The following is a 13,297-nucleotide window of genomic DNA, read 5'->3' as shown; positions in this document are numbered from 1 at the left end:
AAAGGGTTGAGGTGAGTAAAGCCCATGGATCATCAAGTTTAATCCAGCGCTATTGCACTGAGTGCATAGTCACAGCAGTGACACCTTTTCACCAAAACCACATGGCCACTAAAAACTAGACCACAATTCACTCCCTTTATCTCTCTCTCTCTGACTTTCTCTCTCTGAGTGATGGACTTTAAATATAAAACAGGGCTGAACCACACCAGAGGAATTTCCAAGCCTCTGTTGGAACAGGCTCATGCATTATGCATAAATATTTATGTAATGACTCATACTCCCTTCTGGTTACAAAAACATGTGTTATGTATTAGCATATAGATGTCTCTTGTCCACCCCTGCCTATACAAATACCTTTTAAAACAAAAACCTTGTGTCATTTGGAGTCTTTGGTGAATTCTCTGCAAAGTAAAAAAAAAACCCTCCATGTTAATCAAAGTGTGCATGCATGCACTTATCTCATGCCTGCCAGTACTCTTAAGCATCTGAAGATGATGATGACAATATCCCTGCATGGCTTAAAAAGACATTGATCCACCTCAGTGTTTATTTACAATACCTAAGAATAAAAGTCTGATTCAAATAAACTTTCAAGACTCTGGCACAAATTACTTCACACCGGCCTTCCTCCTTTCATCTAACTCTCACTAAGGGTATAATCATGATCCCACACGAGGTCCCTTCAGGACCCCTCCTGTGCCGCTCTAATTTGTGTTGGGGCATTTGGGACGGAGGCCTGGTGTTATGTCTTACCCACACAGATGGTATTAGTAGAGTCCAGCTTGCTGCCGTGGGAGCATTCGCAGTTGAAGGACCCAGCCACGTTTCGGCACACTCCATTGACACACGGGCTGGACTCGCACTCGTTGATATCTGAGAGATACACATGCAAAAAAAAAAGCATCACCGGTCAGGCCTGAGAAGGACACTTTAAGTAGGCTGCCATTGACTTTTGGCAGGTAAAAAAAAAAAACGCACATCCACTGTCCTTGTGCCATGTGTTTACAGAAAATAAACTAGCACATCTGGTAACAATGACAACACCAATAATGAACCTGAAAGCGGCTCAAGAGATTTAATTTACGTGCATATAAAGCAGCCCAGCTACATACAGCGAGTGTGTTTGATTATGGCCTGTGTCTGTGTGTGTGTGTGTATGAAGGCACATCTGATTTATTTAATTTAACCTAATTTAAATTAATTTAAATTAATCTAACCTAATTAAAACACAGAGATGTGTGTGCACATATCTGGGTATGGTTGACTTTAGGTGTTTCTGTGTTTTGTAGTGTGTGTATGTATGTGTTTGAATATGCACGCTCTTTTTGTGTCTGCATGTGTACAATTGTGTGTGTGTGTGTGTGTGTGTGAGAACGAACGCTCACCTTCACATGTCTCTGAGTCAGGTTTGAAGACGAAGCCCTTGGGACAGGAGCAGGTGTAGGAGCCAGGGGTGTTCCTACACTTTCCGTTATCACACAGCAAACGGTTCACCAGACATTCGTTGATGTCTGAAATATGGGGGGGTTAGCTCATTAGGGTTGAGTGTTGTTCCCAACATCACGCAAAATGTGTTTTGAAATTTTAAAAGCATTGGCTTGGGAAGTTGTATCACAATCTCTCATAGAGGAAGAAATGAGAGCAGAGCAAGTTGAGTCTGAAAGCTCTCACTGGATTTGCTTCTATGGGCTTGCTTGTATGTACTGTATGGGGGATTTGCACCCCTTGTTTTTGAGATTGTGTGCTCCATTTTCCACTACAGCTAAAATATCATACGATCATTCTCATTCAACAGAACCAACATTTGAATACATCGATTTTTTTTGGGGATTTTTCCCACTTTTTCTCCCCAATTGTATTTGGCCAATTTACCCTATTTCCCGAGCTGTCCCGGTCGCTGCTCCACCCCCTCTGCCGATCCAGGGAGGGCTACAGACTACCACATGCCTCCTCGAGTCGCCAGCCGCTTCTTTTCACCTGACAGTGAGGAGTTTCGCCAGGGGGACGTAGCACATGGGGAGGATCATGCTACTCCTCCCCAGTTCCCCCTCCCCCCTGAACATGCGCCCCCAACCGACCAGAGGAGGCGCTAGTGCAGTGACCAGGACACATACCCACATCCGGCTTCCCACCCACAGACATCGCCAATTGTGTTTGTAGGGTTGCCCGTGAATGCATCTATTTAAACAAAAATGATGCTAACTTTGTTAGTAGGGATGAACTGATTTGAGAATACAGACCCAAGTAACATCTTGCCTACTCACCAACACAGTTCTTGCCACTAGAGTCTGACTCGTAACCGATGTTGCAGATGCAACGGTAGCTTCCTCTCAGGTTCTCACACATGCCATTCTGACAGATGTCTGGGTCCAGGGCACACTCATTGATATCTAGTGTATGAATAGTTACTTTGTATTATTTATCAGTAACTACAAATTATCAGTTGCATTGCAGCATGTCAACACAACATGGCGGTGACATTCAGCAGGCTGACCAACATATTTCTCACCTCTGCCATCAGCTGTGATGCCGATCCCACTGCTACACACAGCCTGAAACTCAGCTGACAGATACAAGATTTAGGATAAAGTGTTAGCCACAGCTGGAGGAATTCATCAATGGTTTACAATAAAGAATACAGTGGATTACATTTACCTAATACTTCGACTCAACTACTGAATTTTCTTTGATAATAACTGGAATACTTTCAACTCATGTAACCATAGTTAAGTTAAAAAAATATGAAAAGCATTATAACCAAGTTGCCGACTTAAACGACATAGCTCTGTCTAATGGGGTTACCTGAGTTTCGAGCGGGACAGGGCTGACAAGGCTCTCCAAACCCGTGTTCGGGATTGGCACAACAACACTCTGACTTGGTCACCGCACCAGGTAAAGGTCGAGAACATGTGCCCATCTTTATGGCGCCATAGCAGGTGGTCCTCATGTGTGTGTCCACACACACTCTCCCGTCTACGTCAATAGCCAGTCCCGGTGGGCACTCGCAGCGGAAGGATCCCTCAGAGTTGATACAGCGGCCATTCATACAGATGCCAGGAGTCTGGCATTCGTCAATGTCTGTTGGATTGAGAGCAGAAGTTTTTTAAAGCACTTGACAATTTCTGTTCGAGATGAGACAAACATGATGTCTGTCTAGTTTTTTAGTTGGATTAATAATTTCTCAGGCGCTACGTTTTTCCTGGATCTATCATCTTTCTGTTTTTGGATGCTAAACAAGGAAACAAAAAAATTAACCATCTCATGGAATAAGGTAATCAGGATTTTAAAAAATGTGGAACCCATTACTCAAACCTCGTGAGATAGTAGGAAAAAAGAATGAAATTCATTATCAGAAAAAGCGCTTTTGTAGATATCAATCTTAAAATCTTGAAAATAGTCAAAGAGACCTTTACATAGATTTTCCGGTCAAAGTGTAGTTAGTACATTTGTTAGTACAGGATCTAAGGAACAGTGGTTTTTGTTGTACTTTACCAGTGCAGTAGCGTCCGTTTGGTGCCAAGGCGAAGCCAGGCTTACAAATGCATTTGAAACTGCCATCTTCATTGATACACATGCCATTAAGACACATGTTGGTGGTGGCACACTCATCATGATCTGGATGGGAACAGGAACAAAACTTAAGGGAGGTTTGATGTGTCATTGCCCACACAAAACGGTTTCCTTAACCGGATGAACGGTGAAACTTACAGTGTTTATTTGTAACTGAACATGTGACATTAACTGTACCCTGTTGTAACCATTTTAGTCAAAGGGGTGATGATATGCGATTTCATGTTTGGCTTTGCGCTGAGTTCTCACCAATGCAGTTCTTCCCATCAGGAGTGAGCTCAAAGCCAGCATTGCAGATGCACTGGAAGCTTCCCTCAGTATTGACACAACGTCCATTACGGCACATCACGCCGTTCACTATGCACTCGTCAATGTCTTGTGAAAGGAGAGGTGCAAAAATCAGCCCATCAGTTCAATTTGTTATAATCAGTGGAATGCTTTTGTAACAATTCATTGATAAATAATTGTTCAAATTAACACATTGAAAAACCAACGAAATCGCCCGCTGTCATACAAAGTACATGGCAGCTGAGAGTGTATTGTTGATTCATAGTAGAACAGAATGTACCAATGCAGGCTTGCTTGGTAGGCGTCCCCTGGTACCCTTCACGACACTTGCAGTGGTATGATCCAGGTGTGTTCACGCAGTCTCCATTGATACAGGGGTTACTCACACACTCATCCACATCTTAGCATGAGCAACGGCAGCAAAAAAAAAAAGAAAAAGGAATCGATAGAACAAAAGGACATATAATTCATACATACTGTGCATTTGATCGCATTAAGTTATCCACATTGTTCATTTTTAATTCAATTATAGTCAAAATTAAGAGATTTTTTAACAGCAAAATCTCTCAATTTCATGTGATTTCAAGTGCTATATTGGTGACATTGGAACACATGCAGTACAATCAAAACAACCCTGCTTGTATCAAGTGCCACAAGTGGGCAGAAGATGGCAGTGCAGTGCATGTAAATAACCATGGTAGCGCCACATTGTCTCTGCTTAATATAACATAAGCCTGATCTCAAGGGGATCAGTGGGAATTGAACAAAATGTGAATTTCCTGACATACAATTGTGTGAATAGTATATTTGTGCTTTGTGTGTGTGTGTGTGTGTGTGTGTGTGTATGTGTGTCTTACCAATACACTCCCCACGTACGTCCTGCTTGTAGCCCATGTTACACTCGCAGCGGTAACTGTTGGGTGTGGGGATGCAGCGTCCATTCAGACACAGGTTGGTGAAATGTTTGCAAACGTCAATGGTGTCATTCACTGACACTGTGCCTGAGAATACACATGAACAAACGGTGAGCAAAACAAAAAGATCACAAAAAATCTATTAGTTTGAGCCAAATACAGATAATAATAATCTTTACATTTATATAGCAGTTTTCTAGACACCCAGAGTGCTTCACATTTGAAGGGGGTAACTCACTTCAACCACCACCAATGTGTAGCACCACCTGGGTGATGCACAGCAGCCGTTTTGCACCAGAATGCTCACCACACATCAGCTTGAGGTGGAGAAGGAGGAATCACTGAGCCAATTACATGGGGGGATGATTAGGGGGCCTGATGGAGAGAGCCAGGTTGGGAATTTTGCCAGGACACTGGGGAACCCCCTACTCTTTGTGATAGGTGCCATCTGATCTTTAATGACCACAGTGAGTCAGGACCTCGGTTTAATGTCTCATCTGAAGGACAGCATCTCCTACAGAACAGTGCCCCCTTACTGCATTGGGGCATTGGGATTTTGATATTTGTTGTTTTTATTAGGAGGGAAGACTGCCCCCTACTGGCCCACCAACACCACTTCGGCAGCAACTCATGTTCCCCTCGACCGGACCAATGGTTGAGCGAGGTTCCCTCAACTGGACCAATGGTTGAGCGAGCTTCCCTCAACTGGACCAATGGTTGAGCGAGGTTTTCCCTCAACTGGACCAATGGTTGAGCGAGGAGCACACCCGTCCCCAACGACCAATCAGCGTAACGATCGACTGACAGCGTGCTAGCCTACTGGCAACTGTCGACTCAACTGATGTCCGTCTCCCTGCCATTTTTCGGGATTCCAGGTAAATTTAATAGCAATCTTTTTCATACTTAACATAAGTTCTTGTTATGGATTAAGCGGTTTTCGTTTTACTAAGACATTATTAGGAAATCGGACAACAGCGTCAATCAGCCTAACGTTACTCGAGATGCGCGACTTGGCTAAGTGTCGGGAAGCTAGCGTTGTTAGCCTCGCCAGACAACATGAAATCACACACTTTCATTAGCTTTATTCAGTCCAAAAACAGTCCAGCTTACAATATTATTGTCTTATCTAACTTGATGCCTACCACTGAAGTTACCGGCAGCTCAATTCGGGCTGTAGGCCTATGTTTCTCAGCCCCTCAGCCGATACAAAACAAAACAGCCTCTGAGGAACGAGTGGATTGTAGGCTAACGTTACCCTCTATTCTATATTGTCTCCCAATAATTCTGTTGAAGTTTCATTTCAACTGTATTTGAGAAAGGGTTTCTTTACGGTAACTGCTGTAGAAATATTGTGTGTGTGCAGTGTCACGTAAATTAAATTGCACTTTCTAATATTTTTGTATCAACACAGTGTTGTGTGATACCGGTCAATCTATAGGATCTATTTGAGTTTTAACAATTAAAGGGTAAGCCATTTGAGAGTAGCCTACAAAATAAAATGAGTTTAACTCATAGGACTAGGATACACATGGTTTTGGATAGCAAAATAGGCTATTAGAATACTAATGGGCTTCAAGACAAATTACTTATATTTCTTCATGTTTCACTCCACCAGGTGAACAACAACATGGACAGAGTAAATCAGTGCAGTGTGTGTGACAAGGTCTTCACTGAGAAGTCCAACCTTACACGCCACATGAAAAGCCATGCACCGAAGGAGAACCAGTGTGCAGTATCAGCAGCCTCGTCACGTCGCTGGGAAAAGGCGTGGTGAGAAGAGAAGGTAAGATGTTTACATCTTTGCAGAGATTAAATGATGTGAGTAGGCTGTTTGCTCGATTAAAAATAAAATGTTAAGCGATTACACAGATAATTATACTTAAAGATCACTTAAGCCCCACTAGATAAACGGTCTATTGAAAAGAACAAAGCTAGATTGTCCAATGTTCTGCAGAGTTACCATTCTGTTTGTGTTTTTTTTTATGGTTTCACTCAAACCACAACAGATACGTAAACAGAAAGGAACCTCTGCAGAATATCAGACAATCTAATTAATTAAGTTATGTTTTGAATAGACCATATATCTAGTGGGGTCTGAGTGATCATGTAGTGTGATTTTCTATGTCATCACTATATATCTCATTTGTAATGCTTCAAACAGCCAAGTACACCTTTAAATGATGTGAATAGTTTTTTAAGTGGTAATGAAAGTAAATGCACATTAATCTTATCGTATGCTTTATATTTGCAGGTTAGATTTTGAAGAGCCGGAGCCTGTGAGCCGACCCGTTCATCAAGAGTCTGCCACTGCTGAGCCTGCGAACCCACCCATTCAGCCAAAGCCTGCCACAGCCAGCGGAGCTGCACCGACCCCTTCAGCCAAAGCCTGCCACGGCCACCTTCATTCGAGCTGCGGTGTCGGGGGCATCTGTGCTCCTGGTGGTTCCTGCACAGCCTCAGGCTCCAAACATCAGTTTTCATGGACCATCGTGCAGTCAGAGTTTCACAGTGGTAGCACCGCCCCCCGCACCAACAACCAAACCAGTCATGCCCAACAAGTCGAGGAGGCCATGCAGTGCTTGCCAAGTACCTCAGTGTGGTGGGCAGCAGAAGCGGTACACACCCTCCAAGGAGAAAGCTGCTGGCTGGGAGTAGCCAGAAGATATTCACCTATTGCCCAGTAACTAGGAAATCAACTACTACTGGTTTTGAAGGTGTTGTGTACACGAGCTATGAGCACTTTAAAAGTGTTGTAGATGAGGAACTGGAAAAGAGGAAATAATTGGGCTCACTCTTCTGCTACGGAAGGTGAGGAACGGCCACGGCCGGGGCAGGTGCTGAGCTAAGAGCAAAATCCAAAGTGAAAAGATGAAGCTGTCAATGAAGAGCTGGTCTCGAAACATGTCACGTTAGCAGAAATAAATGCTTTAATTATTTTGAAGAGTCTGCAGTGTTGTGAGCTTCATCTTTTCACTGTGGATTTCACTCCTATGCTATGCCTTAATACCTCGATATTGGGTCTCTCTAACTCATTTGTGGCTCAGTTTTTTCTTTTACATTTTATTTGCAAAGTTCTGTTATTGCACTGTTATTTTAAAGTTATTGCACTGCGAGGTAAGTCCTAGGTAATGTTTAAGAGGGGTGCATAATGTTGTGAAAAGGCTAATTATATTAATCATAGTATAGGTAGTTTAAACAGGACAAACATGGGACATTTTAATGTTGAGAAGTGTGGGATTGTCTGTCATTAGGCAAAGCACTCGAGTCAATGTAGTGATGAGGTCAACATGCCAACAGTAACACAGACAGAAATATTTAAATTGGTATTTTAAAATATATATTTTTATGTTATTTTAATAATATTTGAAGTTGTTAATTTGTTTGCAAAATTGTATTCTGCTTTAACATGTGTGATTTCTTATGGGTCTCTGTGAAATGGAGATTTTTTAAAATGAAATAATAATTTACAGAGAAGAAAAATGCCTACTGTCTGTTTTTTTTTTCATTTTAATTCTGCTGTTTAAACTGTTAAAATTTGGTGAGTTGATAAGTAACAATAAAATAATAATTTTGTCAATAAAAGATTTGTCAATGTCCGTGTGTGTACTAAATGCAAGTTTAGTATTGTTGAAATAAGATGTCCCCATAATGACTGGAAGTGACCATGACAGGAAGTGTCTTCTGCTTTGGTGCCATGCCTCTTATCCTAGGAGATGCTGTCAAAACTATCCAGCAAGCCTCTGGGAATCAGTCCAGTTAGTCAATAAAAATCTGAAATCTGAGCATGCTTACTTGAATGCGACCTGAGGTGAATGGAATGAAGACTTGTGTGGGAAGGCTGGGTCATCTGGAAACATCAGATTAACCTGAGATTGCCACTCAAAAACAATCCAATTGACTGTCTTCTAGATAACAAGTTGTTAGTACAATGTGCTTATTTGGCATATAATTCAGCATATCATATGATGCAAATATAATAATGGCAATGATGCATTTGTCTGTGTTTCTTATTGTGGGGTGTTTACAAAGATGTGTTGAAATGAAATTTACATTGCAATCTTTGTAAATGTAAATGTTAATGTCCTGTTAATGGACCTTTCCCTTTTGCTATGCCATAGAATAACCTTTTTCTTCTATGGCATCATTTAGGTAGCCATTTTCTATTTGGAATGTTGAGGTCTCCCTTTTGCCATGTCACAAGCAAAAAATACAGACGAAGCTTGTGAGACATAGCAACAATAACTATGTTGCTATGTCTCACAAGCTAAGTCTGGAATGGTGTAATGATGAGGCAGCATGTAATAATGAACAGAGAATAGATGATAAACTGTTAATACGCCACAGTAAGCAAGATTAATTGTTTCCACCTGTAGTCCCCATTTACTTTAATTAAATAGAAACCTAGATGCCGAGTGTCAAGCAGGGAGGCAATGGGTATCATTTTTAGAGTATTTGGTATGACCCGGTCAGGGAATTGAACCAGCTATCTTCTGTTTACAGGGCGAGCACTCTAGCGCACTGATCTAGCCTAGAGCTGTCATACCTTTCCCTGCCAGGAGATGGCACAAATTCGCCATATGAAGGCATGATGTCCCAGGATTTGCTCAACCTAGGATCCCAGGGATATGGACTTGGGGGGGGGGGGGGGGTCGTGACCCGTTCCCGGGAGGTCTCCCATCCAAGTACTAGCCAAGCCCATACCTGCTTAGCTTCCATCATTTGGCAGAGCCAAGGTACATGTTGGTGTGGCTGCTGGAAGATTAGGCCTTGAACTTTTAACTGTGTTATTTAAATCCTTTAAGCGCCCTCTCTGTCAAAGTAAAGCTATAACCAAGGCTCAGCGTTTTCGGTTTTTACCGATTTTCACTGAAAAATATTCAGATTTTTAAACTGCTTTTCACCCAGATTTTGTTTCCACGGATCAAAAAGTTGTTCCTGTTCGTGTGAGGTTATGTAACAGTGTCCTCTTGTGGTGAAATTCAGCATGCTGGATGGCTTCGAAAAATAAAAATCGAAAATGCTGAGCCTTGGCTATAACTAAGCATTTGCTTTTAAAGCCAAAAAAAAAAAAGCAAACCTCTGATTTGTAAACAGAACCAAAGATGAATTAGCGTATTCAGATCCTTAAATGAATAGACTAACCTATGTTTGTTGGGGTCAGAAGTCCTCCTCCATTAACTCCGCCGTTCCCGCTAATGCCTCCTCCGTTACCGTTACCATTCGGTCCGTTGGGGAACTTGAATCCATAGCTGAAGCCGTTGCCGTTGCCGTTGGGGAAGTGTCCATTGGGGAGGTGACCATTGGGGTAGCCGTTGGGGAGGCCATGGCCTTGGGGAACGCCCACAATACAAAGACGCCTAAACTCATCTGCAGGAAGTAATTGAGAGCAGAGGTGTTGGTAAAAAGAAAGCTTATTTTTCCAAATGTATGTATTGTATTTGATTTGGCTTATATCAGTAGCCAAAAATAGGAAAGGCTTGGAAAAAATAAGATAAATGAATGGGAATAGAGCAAAAGGAGAGTGTTGCATATTTTGCAAATGTCATGGCAAGACATAAAAAGAAGATGAAGCAATCCAATAAAAAAATGTTGTGTGTGTTAACTTGTTAACTTTGACATACATTACACATTTAGCCTCAAGGGTACCAATAATTTTGAGCATTATGGCTTCTCATGGAGCTTTGGTGAAAGAGTACGATGTATTGTATAAGCAATGTCATGAATATAAATCAATCCCATGGCCTTCACTATGTCTCATTCCTTTTCTACTATTGTCTCTAATATTCTCTTGTACTCTAGGGGTATGGTAACTACAAACTGTTGATGTTGTAAGATTATCTCTATTTTCCAGTCGTGCCAGAAAGAAGTGACAGGTCGTCTCTCAAAAAAGTCAGATTTTGCACACATTGCATGAGATCCTCAAAACCACAAGTGGAAGTGGAAAGGCTCAAACTGTTACCTCAAACCTAGATACTGGAGGCAATCTGGCCACAATGTGCATATGTAGCGAAGTCAGGGGGCAGCCAGGCCAGGAAGCCCCACAGCCAGGAACTAAACCCGGATAGCCCACACCACGGGCAACTGTGGTAACCAGTCATCTAAAGGGTCCGATCCGTTAGCCAAGGGCTAGCGAGTCTACATATCCGTGGTTGTTACACATACGGCACAAGCAATACCAGTAAAAAAAATAATGCAGACAGAAACTGAAACAACTATGGCAATGGAAGATGTATAGAAACCATTTTAAGGTTAAAGTCCCCATGAAATCAAAATGGATATTCAAGTTTTTTTTTAGTTTTTTTTTTGTCACGTCCAGCACTGATCGTCACCTATATGCTAGTATCTGGCCCAACAAGGACAAAGGGTCGTTTTGTAGGTCCATCCATTTTCCGAACGGCTTATCCTGCTCTCAGGGTCGCGGAGATGCTGGAGCCTATCCCAGCAGTCATTGGGCGGCAGGCGGGGAGACACCCTGGACAGGCTGCCAGACTATCGAACAGGGCCGACATACACACACACACCCACACCCACACACATTCATACCTAGGGACATTTTGTATGGCCGATTCACCTGACCTGTATGTCTTTGGACTGTGAGAGGAAACCGGAGCCCCTGGAGGAAACCCACGCAGACACGGGGACAATATGCGAACTCCACACAGGACAACCCTGTGGGCTCGAACCCAGGACCTTCTTGCTGTGAGGCGACTGCGCTAACCACTAGGTATTGTAGCGAATTAGGGGGGCAGCCCAGCAACCGCCACAGCCGGGATGCGAACCCGTATCTCCTGCACTGCGGGCGTTAACCAGTCGACTAAAGGGTCCGACCCGTTAGCCAAGGGATAACGTGTCTACTTATCCGTGCACGTTACAGTATTCTTAATGGTATTTTAGAGTTTGTCATTTCCTGGAAAACGATAATAAGACGTTGATGACTCATCCTGCACTCAGGGGCGTACACTAATTTTGCGTCCAATGTTACGCTTTCTTGAATTTTTATGTCCCTCCCCAATGACTATTAATTCTGCCAGTTACCGACCAGTGCAAAGGATATATGAGGTAGTAGTTATGGGTCGTCGCTATTTTTTTTTTGGTTGTCCGCAGCAACCCCCCCAGCGGGTTGCCTCAGCTGGGGAGATCCGCAAGATGGGCCCGGTGCATGAGTGCCCTCCATCGGCCCGACATCATCTCACGGCAAGTATACCAGGCTGCAGCCAGCAAAATAGAGCGACGTTCAACGTCGAACATTTAATCCCACGCACCGTTTCATTTGACTGGTTTAACTGTTGAATTTGAGCGGGGTAAAATGTCGATTTGAGCGGAAGTTAAATGTCAATTTCATTGGTTTGGATTTGGGTTTGGGTGGGGTTAAACAGGGTTAGGGTTAGGGGATGGGTGGGTGGAATTAAACGATTGACGTTGAACCCCGCCCCATTCTGCAGGCTGCAGCCAGATACTTCCCGCTCGCGGGGCCCACTTACAGCTGCGACGCATTCAGCGCTATTGGCTATTGTAAACGCCAATCAATATCCGCGACAAGTCCCTCACTAGCTTCCTATTTTTTACAGGAAACACACAAATATGTGAAATCAAATTGCATTCTGCTAGTCATTTCATGGGGTCTTTAAAGGTAGTTGCACAATGGTGTCATCTCATGAGAAGAAATCAGATTGTCTGACCATAGCCTATCTGATATATGCTGTTTAATGGAGGCGATTGGTTGAGGGACATTGTATTTTGGACTGAATCTTTATGTTCCTTTGTTGAGGTTAACCACAAAGTATAGCCTTCTAAATATTTTTCTCACTAAATTTTTGGTCCTTTGCATACACAGCAATTGGTGCACCGCTTGAGCCGGTGACTGTTTTAAAATTGCGCATACATAAATAACAAGCCCTGCTGTTCTCTGACATCAATATATTATGTCTACTCTGTGTTGCTTGAAGGCTAGAGGCCAGAGTTGGACAGCTTCATCAAACACACTCATGCATGCTAACAGGCACATGGTTAGAGATGCACGTATACACACTGAGTTAGTGAATCTTAGAAGAGGTAAAAGACTCCAGTTGGAGCCAAAGAATAACCTCCTACGACGAGGAATAGTAGATGTCAAGGAGCTCTCTCTCTCTCTCTCTCTCTCTCTCTCTCTCTCTCTCTCATCTCTCTCTCTCTCTCTCTCTCTCTCTCTCTCTCTCTCTCTCTCTCTCTCTCTCTCCTCTCTCTCTCTCTCTCTCACAACACACACACACACACACAAGGCTCCCTATGCTGTGTGAATGTGAGCAGAATCTCTTCTGTAACAAATCAGATATGGATCATTCTGTCTCACGCAGGGGGAAGAGCGCGACATATTCCAACCAGACTGAAGTGGTGGGGTCGGTTTAGTCACACAGATCTTTCCATATTTTCTCTTTGGTTGCCACTCATTACATCATACTCTTCAAGTTGATTGCCAAATCATGCCTCTTCGTCTTTCTTCACTACACATACACTGACACAAATACAAAGGAAGGACACAAGGGAGC

At 42.9% G+C, this 13,297-nt stretch overlaps 1 protein-coding gene across 1 annotated transcript in view; it reads right to left on the bottom strand.

The window, feature by feature from the left end:
- fbn2b (fibrillin 2b) overlaps positions 1-13,297 on the bottom strand; it is a 109,371-nt gene that overhangs the window by 26,849 nt on the left and 69,225 nt on the right. The window contains 10 exon segments of the mRNA XM_056276303.1: positions 754-873; positions 1,386-1,511; positions 2,265-2,390; positions 2,510-2,563; positions 2,803-3,078; positions 3,493-3,615; positions 3,820-3,945; positions 4,139-4,258; positions 4,716-4,859; positions 9,915-10,139. Of these exon segments, the coding sequence (XP_056132278.1) occupies positions 754-873; positions 1,386-1,511; positions 2,265-2,390; positions 2,510-2,563; positions 2,803-3,078; positions 3,493-3,615; positions 3,820-3,945; positions 4,139-4,258; positions 4,716-4,859; positions 9,915-10,139 (1,440 nt within the window).

Source organism: Lampris incognitus, chromosome 3 (assembly GCF_029633865.1).
Source record: "Lampris incognitus isolate fLamInc1 chromosome 3, fLamInc1.hap2, whole genome shotgun sequence".
Taxonomy (NCBI): domain Eukaryota; kingdom Metazoa; phylum Chordata; class Actinopteri; order Lampriformes; family Lampridae; genus Lampris; species Lampris incognitus.
The sequence above is the reverse complement of the archived record's forward strand: the minus strand, read 5'-3'. Positions and strand labels throughout refer to the sequence as shown.